The sequence below is a fragment of the Camelina sativa genome, chromosome 13, assembly GCF_030686135.1.
Source record: "Camelina sativa cultivar CO46 ecotype springtype chromosome 13, ASM3068613v1".
Lineage (NCBI taxonomy): Eukaryota > Viridiplantae > Streptophyta > Magnoliopsida > Brassicales > Brassicaceae > Camelina > Camelina sativa.
The window spans coordinates 19587479-19605453 of NC_141892.1; the positions used below are offsets into that span (position 1 = coordinate 19587479).

General features: G+C 36.1%; 1 protein-coding gene and 3 pseudogenes across 2 annotated transcripts; all 4 read left to right on the forward strand.

The window, feature by feature from the left end:
• The first annotated feature begins 3906 nt into the window (after positions 1-3906).
• On the forward strand, positions 3907-4554 carry LOC104736933 (RING-H2 finger protein ATL39). Its single transcript, XM_010457020.2, has one exon. It carries the CDS (start codon positions 4057-4059, stop codon positions 4456-4458), a length of 402 nt encoding a protein of 133 aa, XP_010455322.1. The 5' UTR covers positions 3907-4056; the 3' UTR covers positions 4459-4554.
• A 1221-nt stretch (positions 4555-5775) lies between these two features.
• LOC104736934 (putative RING-H2 finger protein ATL37 pseudogene) lies at positions 5776-7089 on the forward strand (annotated as a pseudogene). The gene has a single exon (XR_015577554.1). The product of XR_015577554.1 is annotated as a putative RING-H2 finger protein ATL37 pseudogene (transcript).
• Positions 7090-7728: 639 nt separating this feature from the next.
• LOC104736935 (putative RING-H2 finger protein ATL37 pseudogene) lies at positions 7729-8846 on the forward strand (annotated as a pseudogene).
• Positions 8847-9847: 1001 nt separating this feature from the next.
• On the forward strand, positions 9848-10912 carry LOC147929711 (uncharacterized; annotated as a pseudogene).
• Positions 10913-17975: the final 7063 nt, after the last annotated feature.

Below are 17975 nucleotides of genomic sequence, written 5' to 3' on the forward strand. Positions count from 1 at the left end.
ATTTTGTTTTTGAAATAGCTAAAATTGAACATGACCCTACAACAATGATATTTATATATATTCAGGTGTTTTATATTGTATAAACAAATATAGAGTACATCAACATTCCCTATATAGAGTGTTTTATATTGTATAAATTAATATAAAATGTAAATGTTACTTTTCTGCTCTAACCTAATGTATTATTGGCTAAGCTCTGGATGTTTGATCAAGACGTCTTTAATGATTTCTTTGTTAGTGATAAGCATTAACATGTTAACATCTAACACACACAAAAATAAGAAAACAGTGCCTTACGTTTTCTCTCAGGAGATATATATATATATATAGAGAGAGAGAATCGGTTATTGATAATATGAGTTCATGATTAGGGGATCTTATTGTTAAACGAAAACAAAGAATCTAGTAATTACGATGAAGGAAAACGTGTTACCAAGAGTGTTTTAATTTTTGTTTTTTTTTGTAATATTCCACAAGTTCATTTTCTTTTAGTAAATAATTTGAAGTTTTCAATGGACATATAAGGAAATGAAAGAAAAATAGTAGTGCTTTGTTTTTATCCCCAATTCATTTCATCGGACAAGACCACTTCATCGTCGGTTGAACTATTTTAATCTTCTTTTTTTTTTTGTAATAAATTGTAGGATTAAAAATATATAGCTAGAATATTAAAAACCTCAAGAGTTAAACTTCTGATTGTGATTGAGACAAATCTTTTATGGCTATTTCCCAAGAACTCGATAAACGATCAAGAAATCAGAATATATGTTTCAACTATAGAGTATGTGACTCATAAGGAACAAGAAGAGAAGAAATGCAGAACCAAACATGCATATATATTTTAGGGATATAAAACTCATCAGAGTTTAGAGACAATGATTTCCCAATTATTTTACTTACAAGAAAGTTTCCCTGGACTTAAATAGTTCAAGAAAAAAATAAATTAACATGTCTATATATTTCAATCGCCTTCAAGATCAATATCTCAATTACTTATTTATAAGAGAGTTTCACTCTGGAATTTTAAAAGTAACCTATCACTCTTGGGTTTCCTCCATCTCCTTCTCAACTTCTTTTATCTTCTTGGAGATCTCTTCCAACTTCACTTGCATATCATTGAACTTCTTCTTGACCTCTTCAATGGCACCAACATCAGTTTGACCAGTTGCAGGATGAAGTTGGACTGTCTCCGCACAGAGCTTCTCAAACTCATCTTTCAACTCCTTGCTCTCACTATCTAGCTCTTCAAGACGAGTATCCACACTAGTGTTTCCAACATTAGCCATTTTTTCTCACAATGATATCAAAGAAAGAAAGAAAAGGATGAAAAAATTATGAAATGATATTGTGAAAGAATTTTGTGTGTGTTGCAATGTAAGAAAACCTCTTCTAAACATCTCCATTTATAGCTGAAAAAAGGTGATAATGTTGAGTTGCGTACTTCAACTCTCCCACCTACGCCACTAACACAAACTTACTAGTTACTACTTCTCTCATAAGTCTATGGTTAATTAAGGCAATAACCTTACTTTGGAGGTTATACCTCGTGAAGGTTCATTTCTCTACAAATTATCTGTTAATAAAAATTATAATGAAAATAAATGGAGACAGATAATAAATAAATAAATACAAAGAGAGTTAAAAGAGACATGACTATTTAAATAGACACATCTTTTGCAACGAAAAGTTGTGATGAAAAATAGAAATAAAATATAGTAAAAAAACACAATTCTACGCTTGATTATATTTTTACCTAATAATCCATATCAACTGCTTTTAAATAGGAAACATTTTTATTATTATATTGAAGAGTCAAATTCAAAAACATACTATATAAACCATATAACTCTCGGAAAAAGAACTCTAGGTATTTTTATTAAATTTTATATTTAAAATTAACTAAAAGTTGCAAATTATATTCATCATTCAAAAAAAAATTTGTTAAATCAAAAATTGGAGGAATTTCTTTACTTTTAAAAGAATGAATGCTAGAAAATAATTTAGAACGATGTGAAAACCATTGTGATTAAAATTTTATATTATTTTGGGTCATGGCAAAAAAATGAAAATAGTTCAAACAAACAAATATATATATAAATTTCAAAAGATATGAATATTCGAATAAACACAACTCTACAATGAACAGTTGAAACTTTACAAAAAAACCTTTATAATGAATAATGACAACTTTTTATAAAAGACATAATTTAAATTTTTTAAAAAGAATTTTAGAAAATTATCCAAAATGTACGATTGAAAAAACACAATTCTTTGTGACATTTATTCGGATTTCTAACACAACTCTACAATGAACAGTTACAACTTTACAAAAAAACCGTTACAATGAACAATCGCAATTTTTTGTAAAACACACAATTAAATTTTTTTTACATTTGTTTTAGAAAATTATCCAAAAGGTACAATTGAAAAAACACAATTTTTTGTGGCATTTATTCAGATTTCTAACACAACTCTACAATGAACAGTTGCAACTTTACAAAAAACCGTTACAATGAACAATCGCAACTTTTTGTAAAACATACAATTTAAAATTTTTACAATTTTTTTTAGAAAATTATCCAAAAAATACTAAAAACATAATTTTTGATGGCATTTATTCGGATTGCTATTATGTATAGATACAATCGTTTTAATTTGCCCACACTCTCACATACACAACACACGATTCTTTTTCTTATTTTCCTTGATTTTTAACTGACTTTCTTCTTTGATATTAAATATCAGATTTTCATCTTTGTAGAGGAAAACCCGTCTCTTACATTTAACAGACGGGTTACATATATACAAAAAAATTCATATAATGTAAAAAAATAAGAAAAAATTGATGAATAAATTTAACATTCATACAAAAAAATTCATGCATCCAATAATATTGCTTAATGAGTATATATATGGTTATCTCGTCTCACTAGGCTAACATATAATATAGTTCATACATATATTCCTAAGTTCTAATTAACCATCCATGCAATATCTGTTCATTTTGATTCAGTTTCCACTCACTCACCTAGTCGGTCTAATTGGCATTGCCTTCCTATATAGTCAACTTATTTCAATGATCAGGTTTAGGATTACCAATATATTAAGGGGGGGGTGTATTCAAACCAAGATTTTGGAGAATTTGATGGGATTTAGGAAATTTAGAATTTTGATAGATTTTAGGGAAGTTCATATGATTTTCTGTAAAATTCTTTCAAAACCCACCTAAAACCATGAGATTTGGATTTCTATATTTTTAACTAAACAAATCTTCCAGAATCCTAAAAATTATTAAAATCCTAATCCACAAAACTGTTTTGAATAACAGTGGATTTTAAAGTAGATTTTTAAATCATCAGTTCAATAACAATGGATTTTAATGGATTTTAAAGTAGATTTTTAAATCATCAGTTCAATAACAGTGGATTTAATAGACTTTTTAAAATCCATGATTGAATAACATAGAATTTGTAAATTTCACACAAATTACTTAAAATGTCAAGTTGAATACATCTCCTAAATACCATTAATTTGATAAGAAATCACTAGTAATCTCATTTTGAGAAATACTGATTTTTTTTTATAAATGTGTACATGTTTACGTGCTCGAGTACAAAATTAATTTACATACACATACCGACGTTTTTTTTGACGTCACAGGTACCGACATAATAGTATCAAACGCATCATTATGTAATATACGGTATGTGATTATAATTAATCATGTTTACATTGACATTACGGTGCATGTGTAATTATAAATAATAATCATGTTTACATTGACATTTTTGACTTTTTTTGTTTTTTAGTTTGATCGGTGTTAGTAAACTATATCTCAAAAACTATTCAAACTCATTTATGTTCGTTCAAATTAGTTTTTGTCTAAGCAACTAGGAAAGTGCTAGAGTCGTTGCACTTGTTTATTATGAAACACGAAGAAGCACGGTGGCGCGTGGAAATTACCTAGAAACTACGAAGAGAAGACGTGAACGCCACTTCTTTCTCTTTTATCTCTTCCACTATTACAAATCTCAAGAAGATGTTAAAGTCCGAAACATGTCATACTTCAAAAGAAACGAAGGCACAATTTTTTTCGCGTTCGCGAGCATCGGTTTCATAGCGTTTTATTGCATCAATTACTTCATCCGACGATGTAGAGACCGGTCTGCCTCAGCCGGGAACACGTCGGAGGAAGCTGGAATGAGTCCGAGGAGACCACCGCGAGGGCTTGACCCTGAGGCCATTGACTCGTGTCCTTCATTTGTTTACAAGGAAGCTAGAGGGATTGAGCCAGGTATAGGCGAGCTAGAATGCGTAGTGTGTTTGAATGAATTCAAAGACGACGAAACGCTGCGTTTGGTACCACCTTGTGTACATGTCTTTCATGCTGACTGTGTAGACATCTGGCTTTCTCATAGCTCCACCTGCCCTATCTGTCGTGCTGATGTGGTTCCCTAATCGTGTTAGCTCACCTTTGACTTAACATTTTCCGTTCAAGAATTTGTATTTGTGAATAATATTGTGTTGATATAGATAAGTTTTTTCCGGACGAAATTGATATTACTCCTCTTTCTTGGTCAAAAAAACTTTGTGATAATTCGATGTTGTTGAATTTAGATGATATCTAGAACGTGATCGATAAATACCCACTATTTGTTGGCTTATAAAACCAAACACAACCTTAAAAAACTCGAACTGAACTAGATCGAAACATTTAACCTTTGGTTTTAGAATTTAGATGATATATTGATATCTAGAACGTGATCGATAAGTAATCACTATTTGTTTTGTCAAATAACTAACTCAAACTCGACGTCGACGTGGTATGGTTTAGTGGCAAGCCACTTGCAGGGACGTTTAAATATTAGTTATTTGACAAAACAAATGGTGGTTTACTAAGAAAAAATTAATAAATAGTGGCGTATTAAGTGTGATAATTCGATGTTGTAGTGATGAGGAATTCATAATTGCATGTAGTGGTGAGCATCTATAACTATTTTGCATGGATTCAGTTTTAATGTTTTCAAATATTTTTCACTTCTATGATTTTTTTTAATGCACATTACTTTCTTTTCTTTTTTTTTTACCTTTTTTACCTTTTTTTTGTCAACCCAACTTTTTTAACACATTTTCTCAATTTGATAAAGAAAAGATTGTATTTACATCATTTCAATGATTTTTGAAAAAGAGTTTTGTCAATTGGAAAAAAAAAAATACACATATCATTTTTATATTAAAAGAAAAGAAAGCTATCTTGGTATGTCAAAATATGCCATTTTTTATTTTAAACTATGAGAAAAAATGGACCATATTTTTTCTTAATTGCTTTTAGCATTTTTTTTTTAACGAAAAATTGCTTTTAGCATCTAAAATGGTAAATTAAGAACAATTCTGGTCACTTAAAACATATATATGCATGTACAATTTTGAGTTCGATTTTAATTTGGAACAAAGTTATGGCGTAACGTAGAAACTGGAACTGAGGCCTTAGCTTCGCTGTGCAATGGTCAATGGAAGTTGTTCCGCTGGCCAAGCTATCTAGTTTCTACTATAAGCTAGTCCATCATGTGATTATTCGGATGAATTAAGTCGATTTCGATTATAGTCAATATATTACATGTATAATATTAATACCTACGGTTCAGTGGAATTGGTATATGGGAATATCTATCATAATAATGACCACACATCGTTTATTAGTTAATCATATGATGGTTATCTAGCTCCTTATTGGTCAGTCACTGTCGGAGAGCACGATTAGGTCAAAACTGTCGGAAAAGTCACGTTGCGTATTCAATAAGTTAACAGAGAGGAGACTAGAGACTGGTACTTGTGTTACGTTTATACAGTGGACATAAAGACTTCTTCAAAACAAAACTTTAGAGGAAAAAGCTAGACCAATCACCCAGACCAAAACAAAAACTATAGCATAGTAGTAATACAATATTAATATCGAGTTGTGACGAACAGATCTTATTGCTACGATCGACTTCTTCTTCTTCTTCTTCTCTTTCTGCTGCTCTAAACAGAGACATGGAGCACAAGTGATCCACCGGTTAGAGTACAAAAGGGAGGTTCATATAATGAATATCTTCACGAGAGATCCCATCCGTCGGATCGTAGCAAGTATTTTATTGCCTCTCTTACTTTTCCATTTCTTGCCTTACGTAACCTGCCAGCTAGAGTCGGAATCTGCTGACCGCAATAGGAAAACCAATTTTTTCACGGAATTGATAATTGCAATCATTTTGCTTGTAATATTTATCTCATTAAGCACAGTAGCTTGTTGCTTGCACAAAACATTCTATAGTGCAGAGATTGAGGCAGCAGGCCATGAACTGTTGTACAGTATGAAAGGTTTCCATATCCGAGCATGGATGTTGAAACGGGAAATGCACAAAGAGGTGTTCAAGAACACCCCAATGAGAGAAATTTCACAGGTAATAGTGTGGCATGGAATAATAATGCAAATTATGGAATACCTCGATCGAGATCTACCGGGTTACCGTCAAGCTGGCAGATTCCTGAGATATTCTTTCCTCGATCTTATTCAACCGGACATTCATTGGTACAACTAGGTGAGAATCTAGACCGATTCAAACTGCTGTTACCAGAGGAGGTGCATAGACAATTGGTTAGCTTGAAACTGATAAGGAGAAGCCACATGGCGTTACCTCAAGCCATGAGTTCGAGACAGGGCTACCGGAGCGGGAACGAGAGAAGCGGTTCCTCTCTCTTTCTCTTTTCAACCCTTGGGACAAAGGCTCCACGGTCTACACATGACAGGAATGATAAAGTCCGAGAGACTTCTGAAGGTAAGAACAACAACTTCGGTGAAAGGTCATTTCAACGCCTCATGCCAGAGAATGTATATTTTTCCCCCTTCAAAAGTTCCATCTCCGTTCTTGACTAGTTGTTTTTCAATTAGCATCTTTCGAATATCTTATACAGTTTTTTTCAAGAATATTAATATGTAATTAATTAATGTATTTTTAAGATTTGACTATTCCAGACAAAAGTTATATATTTGATTAATGTAACATGTGACGCTCCATTTAGCAATTAGAGACTTGAATAATTGTGACGCTCCATTTTGATTAATGTGACATGTGACGCTCCATGTGACGCGTGCATAGCATTTTAATGCTTCAATTACTCTATCCGGGCTATACAAGATTGAGCAACCGCAGCGAGGGCTTGACGGTGAAGCCATCGAGTACAACGAGTCGTTTCCTTCATTCATTTACGTGAAAGATAATTCATGTATATTTGAAGTCAGAAACAAATTCAGAAGACGATGAAAAAAAACTTAGCGTTTGGTACAAGTACCTTCTGTTGTTGTAGTTCCTTAACCAATTTCTCACCTTTGACTTTGAACTACCTTCCTTTTTTTTTCAAAATGATTTTACTCTATATATAGTTCCTTGTTTACGAGACTTTTCCGACAATTTCAATTGTCTAATTAGGTCAAAACTCTCTGAAGAGTTTTCTAGCGTAATCAACAAGCTAATAAAGAATCGGTGGAGAGATGTACTTGTTCTAAGCCTACGGTAAACATAAAGACTTCTTCAAAGTCAAACGTCGAAGGAAGAACCTTAATCAATCATTTGGACCAAAACAAATCTAATATCTTATCTTGACAGGCAGATCTTAGAATGATCTACGAATCAAAATTTATATAATGACCTCCTATTCTCTTTGTCTCGCTCTTAACGGGAGAGACTTGGAACCTAAGTGATCCACCGTGATATAACAGAAGAACCATTCACATAATGACTATCATCCAACAGTTCATAGCATGTACTATATTTCAGATCTTCTTTTTCCCCTGTTTGCATTGCCAGAAAGATTGGGAATCCACATACGGCGATAAAAAGAACAATTTCTCGACGTTAGCAATGGTTGGAATAGTCTTTCTTGGGATGTTTGTCACCATTTTACTCGCTTGTTGCTCGTTCTTTGCATTTTTTGCATACCATTATCGTAGATTGATTGCAGAGGAAGGCCATGAAGTATTAAACAACGGAACAACAACCACTGGTGTCGAGAAAGAAATCATCGAGTCATTTCCTTCTTTCCTCTATTCAGAGGTCAAAAGGCTCAAGATAGGAAAAGGTGGAGTGGAATGTGCAATTTGTCTAAAGGAGTTTGAAGATGAGGAAACACTACGTTGGATGCCTCCTTGTAGTCACACTTTCCATTCTAGTTGCATCGACGTATGGCTCTCTTCTCAGACAACATGTCCCGTCTGCCGTGCCAATCTATGTATGAAACCCGCCGAGAGCTTTCCATATTTAAGCATGGATCTTGAAAGAGGAAACGGGCGGAGAGGTGTTGTAGAATCCCTGAAAGAGATAAGCTTGACAGATAGTAGTGTGACATGGAACAACAATGAAAATGATAGAACAACTAGATCAAGATCTACAGGGTTTTTGTCGAGCTCGGGCATGGCTCATGAGATATTATACCCGAGATCTCATTCGACCGGACATTCATCCGTTCAACTAGGTAAGGATCTAAACCGATTCACTCTGCAGTTACCGGAGGAGGTGCAAAGACAAATTTTTAGCTTGAATCTGATAAGGAGAAGCCACATGGCTTTACCTCAAGCGATGAGTTCGAGACAGGGCTACAGGAGCGGGTGTGTTGTGAGTGAGAGAAACGGTTTCTCTCAAGGAAAACAAACACTTCGGCAAGCTATATCTAAGTCTCTCTCTTTCTCTTTTCAAGCAGATCATGTTCCGTCCACAATTGGTTGGGATGATCTATTAGTAGAGACTTCCCAAGTCAAAGACAAAGATTTAGGTGAACAGTCGTTCCAACGCCTCATGCCAGAGAATGTATAATCTGTGTTGTGTATATTTGTGTCCTATATGTCGTACTGATGTAGTTCCTAATCGATTCTCTTAGCCTTTGACTTTTCATTGTCCGTTCCACGCTTACCTTTGTAAATAAATTACCTTTTGTTTTAGTTTTCTTATTTCACTTGTCTACAAGTAGGATTAGGTCAAAACTGTCAGATAAAATCTTGTTGCGTAGTCAACAAGTTAATAGAGAGGGCATGACTCATGAGTGGGACTTGTGCTTGTTCTACTACGTCTACGAAGAACATAAAGACTTTTCCATAGTCAAAACGTTGGGGAAAAAAAGCCAAATCAATCATTCGGACCAAAACAATTATGACCTATTAATTAGGAATATACAACATATTTGTTGTCGTGAAGGGCATATCTTATTGATCTACAAAGGGGATTTGTATTGTATAATGAACGACCACTTCTATATTTCTGTGTAGGGAGACATGGAGCTCAAGTGATCCAGCAGGATATTAAATGCTCTCATCCTTTTAAAATTAATACAGAGAACCAAAAGCAAAAACATTGGCAACACTAGTAGAGATTTGAGAAAAGGTGTCTGCGTTTTCTCTTCTCCGCCGACGTCTCTCACGGCGTTCGGCTCCCCACCCCCCCTTTCTCACAGGCCCTCACCTCCTTATGGTGAAGAAAAGAAGACCAAGAAGGGCTCTCCTTCAAAGAGCCCAATCCCCTCCCCACCAGCCTCCTCCCCACCAGCTAGCGCTCCCCCCTCACCGCCGCCGCAGATTCTGGACACCTCCGCCAACAACGGGAGTACCCAGACCCCTATCTCACCCTCCTCGACGAATTTTATTGCCCAATCGACTGTCTCCGTGACGGACTTGGCCAATCCCTCTACTGAGCCGGAAGTAGAAACCAACGCCTCAGATCTGTCACCAATTGTCGCCTCTGTAAGTGCTTCGCATCTAGCAACTTCAGGGCCGTCTTCCCAAAGTGTCGAGCCGGTTACGGTTGACGTTCCTAATTCCATCATGCATGCGGATGCTACTAAGGCAGCAAACCCAGATTTAACTTTTGCTCCTGAAAATGAGCTCATGGACTCGTGGGCTGATCACGTTAAGGGCACAGGTAAAAATCTCAAGAGAAAAGGCACCGGTTTCGTTTTACCATCGGGTGAACTCTGTGTCAAAATTCCCAACTCGGTGATCGAAAAAAACAAGAAGTCATGGGAAAGCTTTGTGCTTGGACAATTTTATTCAGATCCTCCCTCTCAAGGTACCCTCCACAGCATTGTAAACGGAATCTGGAGCCACCAATACCGAGACATCTCGGTGTCTAAAATGGAAGGAAACGCTTTCCTTTTCCGGATACCTAATGCAGCGACAAGGAACAGAGTCGTCAAACAAATGCTATGGCAAATCGAAGGCCAGACAATGTTCGTTGCCAAGTGAGAACCCGGAACTGTCCCGTCAAAACCTCAGCTTCGATCTGCTCCAATTTGGCTTGAGCTCCGACAGGTACCTCTCCAATTCTTTAATGAAGAAGGTCTTGAGTACATAGCAGGTCTTGTTGGACATCCAAAAGAGCTTCATTCTTCTACAGCAAACAAGACTAACCTGGAGGTAGCCAAAGTTCTCACCTTCATTGACCCACGCAAGCCTCTACCAGAAGCAGTAAATGTGCAATTTGCTTCTGGTGAAATAAGTAGAGTATTGGTCTCTAGCCCGTGGATGCCTCCAGTGTGCGAACACTGCAAGGAAATAGGCCACACTATCAAGCGTTGCAATCAGGCTCCAATTATTTGCTCCTCGTGCAAGTCAACATCTCATACCACCACTGCTTGCCCAAGGCGAGGTGAAGCTCCTGCTAAAAAGAGATATCAGAGCCGCTCTACTCCATCAGGTCCACCTCCACTTCCGCCTAATCTGTTAGCGAACAAGGCAAAACAGAATCTGATCTACGTACCAAAACATACCCAGCCTTCATCATCTATAGCACCTGCTGGTCCACACCGCCCTAGCCAAGGGAGAGAGATGTCAGTTCCCTCGGGTCCAACTAATGATGACCTAGGACCCTCGTCCAGAAAGGCTCTCTGAGATGGTCAATCTTCAGTTGCGGAAGAAGATTCTTCAGATGTTTTGTCCAGTGATTCAGAGGGCAAGGACAGTGTCGATGAGGACTACCCCGGTTATCAGTTAGTGTTGTCAAAAAGACAACAGAAAGGTATGCGAGGCAAGGGCCTCATTCTCGCCTAACTTATGTGTACACACATTTTTTGTTGGAATGTTCGCGAATTTAATATATATAGTCATCGTAACGGTTTTAAGAATTGGTATAAGGCCAATATACCCTTTTTTGGAGGTATTGTGGAAACCCACGTCAAACAGCCAAAGATGCAGAAGTTCATCAACAATTTGCTACCTGGCTGGCTTTTTGAAGATAATTACGGTTTTTCAGAACTGGGGAAGATATGGGTGGTTTGGCACCAGAGTGTGAAAGTGGTAATCATCGCTAAGAGTTTACAAATGATAACCTGTGAAGTTCTTCTACCTGAGGCTAAAGATAGGTGTGTAATCTCTTTGGTATACGCCTCTACGGATGCAAGAGAAAGAAGCAGCCTCTGGCAAGACATTGTCGATACATCTAACTCGAGCAGAGTAAGAGGGAGACCTTGGTTAGTCCTAGGCGACTTTAACCAAATCCTGCACCCGAGCGAGCACTCTCGACCACTGACTCTGAATGTTGTTAGTCAAATTAGGATGTTCCGTGAATGTCTGCTGGAAGCTGATCTCGCAGATATGATATTCAAAGGAAACACGTTTACCTGGTGGAACAAAAGTGTAAGAAGGCCTGTGGCTAAAAAGCTAGATCGAGTCCTTGCAAATGATCAATGGAATGCGACATATCCTTCCGGCTATGCAACTTTTGGAGAACCAGACTTTTCTGATCATGCCTCTTGTGGGGTGAACCTTGAAACTGTGGGTGTCCGAGGCAAGAGGCACTTCAAATTCTACAACTTCCTGCTCCAAAGCCAGGACTTTTTGCCTCTAGTTGCAAGTCACTGGTTCTCTTCAAATGTTTCAGGTTCAGCAATGTTTCGATGCTCATCAAAACTCAAGTCGCTGAAGAATGTTATAAGAAGCTTTAGTAAAGAAAATTTCTCGGCCCTGGAAAAAAGAGTAGTCGAAGCTCATGATATGTTACTCTTCTCCCAAAGCAGAATGCTCGAAAATCCCACTGAAACCAATGCACAAATTGAGCTAGAGGCTCAGCGGAAGTGGCAGATTCTTGCAACGGCAGAGGAGTCTTTCTACAGACAGAGGTCAAGTGTCTTATGGTTAAGTGATGGTGATAGCAACACTGCCTATTTCCACAGAATGGTAGCTTCAAGGAAAGCCCTCAACCATATTCATTTCATCCAAGAAGAGAATGGCCCCTTGATTGATACGCATCAGGGTATTCGAGACCACTGTGTAGATTACTTCACAAACCTCATTGGGAGTCAGGTTGAGCCAAGTCTTCTTACTCAATCCGACATGAATCTTCTTCTACCTTTTCGGTGTACTGAAGCTCAGAAGCAATGCCTACAACAGCCCTTCTCTAATGAGGAAATTAAAGAAGCTTTCTTCTCAATGCCACGTAACAAATCTTGTGGTCTAGATGGGTACTCGGTAGAATTCTTCACAGGATGTTGGTCCATAGTCGGTCCTGAGGTAACAGAGGCGGTCTTGGAGTTCTTCCGATCCGGCCAATTACTAAAACAGTGGAATGCCACCACTTTGGTCTTAATACCTAAAGTCTCGAATGCTTCAAAGGCATCTGATTTTAGACCCATCTCGTGTTTAAACACTTTGTACAAGGTCATATCAAAGCTTCTAGCATGGAGACTCCAGCAAATTCTCTCAGAAGTTATTTCATCGTCTCAATCCGCTTTCATGCCAGGGAGACTTCTATCTGAAAATGTCTTATTGGCCACAGAGATTGTCCATGGATATAACAGAAAACAGATCGACCCGAGAGGGATGCTCAAAGTGGATATCAGGAAGGCTTTTGACTCTGTCAGTTGGGACTTTATTTTGTCTGCCCTTACTGCTCTCCAGCTTCCAGAGATCTTCATCAACTGGATCAAACATTGCATCACTTCGCCTACCTTCTCAGTGTGTGTGAACGGTAGTTCAGGGGGCTTTTTCAAGAGCACCAAAGGGCTGAGACAAGGTGACCCATTGTCACCCTACCTTTTCGTGCTAGCTATGGAGGTCCTATCCTCCCTTCTAAGATCCAGGTTTGATGCAGGCTATATACATTACCACCCTAAGACCCAGGATCTTGGTATATCCCACCTGATGTTCGCCGACAATGTTATGATCTTTTTTGACGGTGGTAGCTCCTCACTTCATGGTATAAACGAAGCGCTTGATGATTTTGCCAGCTGTTCAGGACTATGTATGAATAGAGACAAAACTCAGCTGTTCTTCGCAGGCCTAAATGACACAGAGTCCGCTGTTATCACAAGCTATGGTTTCCCTGTGGGCTCCCTACCCATAAGATACTTGGGACTCCCACTTATGCATAGAAAGCTGCGGATCTCAGAATATGAACCCCTCTTAGACAAGCTTGTGCGAAGCTTTCGATCTTGGGCTGTAAAGGCTTTAGCTTTTGCAGGAAGACTGCAACTCCTAAAATCTGTCATATCTGGTACTGTCAACTTCTGGATCTCTACGTTCATGCTTCCCAAGGGCTGCATAAAACGGATTGAATCTCTTTGTAGTCGTTTCCTCTGGTCAGGCACATTGACATCAAAAAAGGAGCAAAGGTGGCATGAACTACAGTGTGTTTACCTAAGACTGAAGGTGGTTTACGGCTTCAGAGCTTTGCCTCGTAGAATAAGGTGTTATGCTTGAGGTTTATCTGGCTCCTGTTCGCTGGTACAGGTTCTCTATGGGCAAACTGGCACAAATTTCATTATATGCGAAATGATACGTTTTGGTCAGTGAAAGAAGCGCCAAGCAACTCCTGGACGTGGAATTCACTACTGAAGCTGAGACCCCTGGCAGAACAATTCATCAGAACTAAGGTAGGCAACGGGCAGAAAGCTAGTTTCTGGTTTGATCATTGGACTCTTCTTGGACCTCTTATCAAGCTTCTAGGATATAGAGGGCCTCGTGTTCTGCGCTTGCCACTAAATGCTACTGTGAGAGACGCTGTTGATGACCAAGGGTGGACTCTACCTTACCCCAGATCAAACGCAGCCCTGTCTCTACACGTGCACCCCACCACTGTTCATCTTCCAACAGCAAGCCACACTCAGGATTTGTATTACTGGGCCATCGATGGAAGCTCCAACCAGGTCTACTCTTCATCGAGCACCTGGGAGAAACTCAGACCTAGACAAGAGGAAAAGGAATGGTCGACTTCGGTTTGGTTTAAAGGAGCTATCCCAAAGTTTGCTTTTAATATGTGGCTAGTTCACCTTAACAGGTTGCCGACAAGAGAGCGACTGGTTTCCTGGGGTCTTGACATTCCCACCGTTTGCTGCATCTGCTCAAGCCACGAGGAGTCTAGAGATCATCTTTTCCTTTCCTGTTGTTTTGCTTCAGAGATTTGGAGACAAGCTCTGTCCAGACTGGATCCCCATCATCGTTTGTTCAGCTCCTGGCCAGAGCTCCTCTCTTGGATCAAATCACGCTCTCGCATTGCACCGTCGACTCTTAGGAAGGTAGTGGTCCAAGTCATTCTCTATCATCTCTGGAAGCAAAGGAACAACGTCCTGAACAATCAAGTGTCACGCCCCCCTCAAGCAATCTTCAAGCTCATCGATCGAGATGTTAAAAACATCATTACTGCAAGACAACGGAGGAGAAAATTTAGAAAATTAATAGAGTTGTGGCTGCGTTAAACCATCAATATCTTAGCCCAATTTGTTTTTTGTATCCTTGTTTTTATCTTTTTTGGTAAGGATTCAAAAAGGTTAGGTTTTATACGTATTGTAAAACCTGATTGTTCATTTATATGATATTTACAGTTTAGCAAAAAAAAAACACTAGTAGAGATTACATTCCTAGCTTTTTTTTTTTTTTCATTTGAGAAGTGAGAATCTCTATAAAAAAGCTAGGAATGTAATCAACTGGGAAATGCAGGAGTCATTGCACTAGTTTTAATGTTAAACAGGGTGGCGCGTGGAATTTATCTAGAACCTGTAAAGAAGAGCCATGTGAAGGTCCATAATTATAAGAAGTGAACAAAAATAAAATGTTTCGGTATAAATTATACAAAATAAAAAAGTTTTTTTTTTAAATTAACCACATTGTCTTATAACAAAAACAAATAAAGATACAAATTGAAACAAAATATTAGTTTTTAAACCGTAATATGATTTGATAACTTCAGTTATTTAAAAAAATAGAGTAAATACGAAATAGTGATAGTAAAAAAAAAACTAGTTTTAATTTGATAGAATCAAAAGATGAGAAAGCCTTAGTTAGAAAATAGAAAGCTATCAAAAATGAATTTGTAATCCTAATTGTTTAATTAAGCATAGAGTATATATATATATATATATATATATATATATATATATATAAAGTTAACTTTTCTCTTTTCTCCTTCCTCCAAATCAGCATTCACCTAAGCAATGTTATTTTTTTTTTGCATTAAGAATTACTATTTTAAATATTTATTCTTTGCATATTTATTACTTATAATTAATAATAGCAAAAAATAAATTAAAACACAATAAGTCAAACTAATTAAATTTTAAAATAGTAAAAACAATAATATATTTTTTTAGTAAATAATAAAATAATATAAAAATAAATTAAATAACATAAATGAAAATTTTAAAATAGTAAAAACAATACTATGAATTTGTTTTAGTAATCATGTTATCATTCAAATTTTAACCAAAAAATAATCATATTCCAAAATTTTGTATTTATAAAGTTCTAAACAGAAAAATAAAATTGAAGTGAAACATTAGTTTCTAAGAAACATATACTATAAAGATTTATTATTAAATTTCACTTAAAGAAAAAGAAAAGATTAATTACTCAACTCAACTTAAAAGTTTTGATAAAAAATGAAGACATTGTAAGGGTTACACTATTTTGGGAAAACTATGAAAAATATTCTTGAAAAAATAAACCATCTAAAAAAACAAAATAAATGGTCACAAAATATAGATAAAAATGATATGTAAGCCGTTACAAAAGTGAAATATGATTTGTGTCTCATAAGGCATATTATCAACTAAAGCTACAATTATATAACATCCTAAAAAAGTAGAGTATAAAACAAGCTTGAGATTTCATCAATTTTATCAAATGCTTTTGACCCAAAACATTGGCATAAAAAACATATTTAAAGTACACTATGCTTTTTTTAGAAGACGAAGCTAAGGTTGCATCATAAAATTAATATATGTAAATATCATATGAGGTTTTAGAAAAATACGTAACTTGCATTAGTAAACGGATATTCATTCTCGGGTTTAACCGTTTCATCATCTAAACATTCTTGACTTGGTTGGAAGTCCTATTATGGCAGGTGATACACTTGGGGGTTGTAGCAACATAGCACTAAAAAAGTTTATGAAACTTTGTATATTTGTATTTAATGTGGAATATCGATATGTTTAAATGATCTCTATAATTAGGTCAACGATCGACATTCAATGTTAGAACTTTTAAAAATATGTTTTCATGGGATATGAATATGGAATAAACTCTTCTATGGATAAAAGGTCAGAAGATTGATGATTCTTCCACTGAGGTTTTAAAGTCATTTTTTGTTATTATGTGATATATTGTCAACGTTGATTTGCCAAGAAAACATATATTTGTATCCCATAAAAATATGTTTTCATGGGATATGAATGTGGAATAAACTCTTCTGTGGGTAAAAGGTCAGAAGATTGATGATTCTTCCACTGAGGTTTTAAAGTCATTTTTTGTTATCATGTGATATATTGTCAACGTTGATTTGCCAAGAAAACATATATTCGTATCCCATAAAAATATGTTTTCATGGGATATGAATATGGAATGAACTCTATCTTGCCGCCGTTCACCCAAATCACCTTCAACTATTGTGGTCAGGACTCCTTTTCTAACACCAAAACAATTGGAGAGATTTGCTAGATCACTAAAGCCAAGCAGACACAGTGTGGCAAATCATCCAATTGAGGCTATCAGGAAGCATTTAGTTGCCATATCTTTTGAGGCCACACTCAAAGCATTGTTCTTCTTCTCTTCAAGATCAAATATTTGTGGTAATGCATTCACAGTTGGTGTATCTTCACTACAGAGAGCCAAAGCGGTAGTGATGAAAACCTTACTCTTCAAAAGACATTGTGGCTTCTCCTACATCAAACATCTTGATGGCAAGGTTGCCATGATCTCCATTTCCAACAATACCGGTTCGGTTTAATTAGGTTTATTCAAATTCTATATAAATGTATCTACCTTGTCACAAACTCTCATCAACATCTAATATGGAAGCATAATAGGTATGCTCTCAAGTTTTAATTTGACCTAATGATCAAACTCCTTTCCCCAATTTTTTGTCTAAAAATAAAGTATTGGTAAAGATATGAGAAAATTTAAAAAATAACAGACAACAACTATTGTAAATGATAGATGTGAAAAAAATAAATGATATGAAGCCAAAAATATGAAAATAGAGCAAGAATAACTAACATTCTTCAAAGAGAATAAACAATTTTTGTACAGATATTTGTGAAATTTTTATTTCATTTTTTTGAGTTCATGTGACCACAATTTCTGATTTTCGTTTATTTGTTGAAATTTGCTAAATCTTAGATTTGTTAGATTACCATGTGAATCACACAAGATTCAGGAAGATCTGTGATGATACTCAATCCTTTCATCAGCTCTTTAGGGAAAAATCCAAAGAGTTGGATGAAGTAATCAGTAATTTGGAAGGAAGGAAGCAATGATATGTTGTTCTTGTTAATGAATTTGTATTGTCACTTGGATTAAAAATATTAATTAAGTATATCATCAATTGATGTTTCTAGTGTCATATAACTAGTTCTTTTTAATTAATTAAAATAATAAAGCCTATGTTTAAAATTAGATTGTAGAAATCCATATTTATTTTCTAACATTGTAACTTGTAAGGATCGGATGAACTATATAACCT